The sequence below is a fragment of the Microtus ochrogaster genome, unplaced genomic scaffold (genome assembly GCF_000317375.1).
Source record: "Microtus ochrogaster isolate Prairie Vole_2 unplaced genomic scaffold, MicOch1.0 UNK4, whole genome shotgun sequence".
In the NCBI taxonomy this organism is placed as follows: Eukaryota; Metazoa; Chordata; class Mammalia; order Rodentia; family Cricetidae; genus Microtus; species Microtus ochrogaster.
The window spans coordinates 16,315,743-16,317,578 of NW_004949102.1; the positions used below are offsets into that span (position 1 = coordinate 16,315,743).

Genomic DNA, 1,836 nt, shown 5'->3' on the forward strand with positions numbered 1-1,836 from the left:
CTCCCTCCCTCTCTCCCTCCCTTCCTCCCTCCCTCTCTCCCTCTCTCCCTCCCTCATCTCTTTGTGGTAGTGAAGATTGAACCTAGGATGGAATCAAATTTAGTTCACACATGCTATGCCACTGAGCTTCATTCTACTTTCTGTTTTGGAGACAAGGCCTTGCGAAGTTAGTTTCCCAGACAGGTCTTGAACCTATGACTCTTCCCTCCCAAGTATCAGGGATCACTGGTGCTGCTAGGCCTCCAGGCTCAAGTTGTTTCCTTGGTAGTCCCAGAGCTCACTGTGGAGGAAGGACCACAGAGCTCTGCCTGCCTCCGCCTCCTGTGTGCTGGAATTCAAGGTGTCTTCCTCCACTACAGACCCTGGTTTCATTTCCTGACTTTGTGGGGGTGGTATGAATAGTCTGAGGGAGGGGGAAAATGACTTGGATTTTGCTATTTCCAAAATCTTGAGTGGCGGGACCACCACCCCGGAGCATCATGGGTTACGACCCTTGATTTGAGGAGAGGCTCTGGTTCTTCTATGGTGGGAGTCGGTGCTTACTAGGTCAGATGCCGTCTCCTGATTTCTGTCTTGTCTCCTGGTTCTGTCTGGCAGGTGTTACACCCTGGCCTGCTCACTCAGGTGTACATGGATTTACTGCTGATGAAGATCGGTAGCCAAGCCCTGGGGCTTTTACCCGGAGTCAAATGGCTTAGCTTGCCTGAGATTGTGGAGGAATTTGAGAAGCTCATGGTCCAACAGGTGACTCCTTCTCTCTGCTGTAAATAGCACCTACCATAGTTCTTCCGAGCAGGTGAACGGGCAGGTCATTTCCCAGTGTGTTCACAGAGCGTGAGAGCTGTTAGTCAATGTGGGTACTGCTCGTTGATGCAACAAAGAAGGGCCCAGTCCACCAGTTTCATACAGGTAGGCTATTTCTTGCATATACTCAGGTAACTTGAGGGAAGAGGGAGCTCTTTGGAGTGGTTTTAGGATCCATTTTCTCTGCAAGATTGGCCCGGCCAGTAAACTGGAAAACCAGAACTGTAATGCTATCACCACAGAGGCCAAGGAATAGAGACAAAAATTGAACCTTGACATTTGTTTATTTTACATTTTATTTATTCTTGTGTGGTATATGGAGATGGGGAGGCATATGCATAAGTCAGAGGACTTTTTTAAAAAGATTTATTTATTTATTATGTATACAGTGTTCTGTCTGCATGTTTGCCTGCATGTCAGAAAGGGACACTAGATCTCATTACAGATGGCTGTGAGCTACCATTGGTTGCTGGGAATTGAACTCAGGACCTCTGGAAGGAGAGTCAGTGCTTTTAACCTCTGAGCCATCACTCCAGCTCCCAGAGGGCACTTTTGAGGAGCTAGTTCTCTCCTTCCTCAGGGTGAGTCTTTGAGACTGACACTCCCATGGCACCAAGTGTTTTTGCCCACTGAGCCATTTCGCTGGCCCAGAATTGAATCTTTAAATTGTGCTTTATTTAGAGAAGGTAATAGATAACATCTTTTAAAGAAAGACCTGCCTTACGCATTTTCTCCAGTTAGCAGGCTTTATGGGGTGGCTGGGAGCAGGAAACGAAGGCAGTCACTCAGCCCAGAGCTCGGTCTTGCCCTTCTAGGCAGTCTGTTGGCTGGAGTTTTGAGATTGTGTCTCTCTGGCGCTTGTCGTTTGTGCTCTTCCCCAGTTCCATCTCCATAGTCGGTGTGGAATCGTGCGGACATGGAAGATGTAAGAGATTTTATGGACTGGCCAGGAGGTGGGAAAATCTCTTCCTTCCAGCCTGCCAGCCAGAGAGCACTTGGGAAATGCAGTCTCTCTTTGTGCCTCAGGGTAAA

General features: G+C 48.3%; 1 protein-coding gene across 4 annotated transcripts in view; it reads left to right on the forward strand.

Annotated features, from left to right (window-relative positions):
- Nucleotides 1–1,836, forward strand: part of Adck2 (aarF domain containing kinase 2) — a 15,871-nt gene that overhangs the window by 1,801 nt on the left and 12,234 nt on the right. For all 4 annotated transcript variants that reach the window (XR_003378567.1, XM_005365857.2, XM_005365858.3 and 1 more), the window contains exon 2: nucleotides 598–744. Coding sequence is in view for 3 of the 4 variants with exons in the window: in XM_005365857.2 (XP_005365914.1) it covers nucleotides 598–744 (147 nt within the window). In the remaining variant the exon portion in view is untranslated. The remainder of the gene's footprint in view (nucleotides 1–597; nucleotides 745–1,836) is intronic.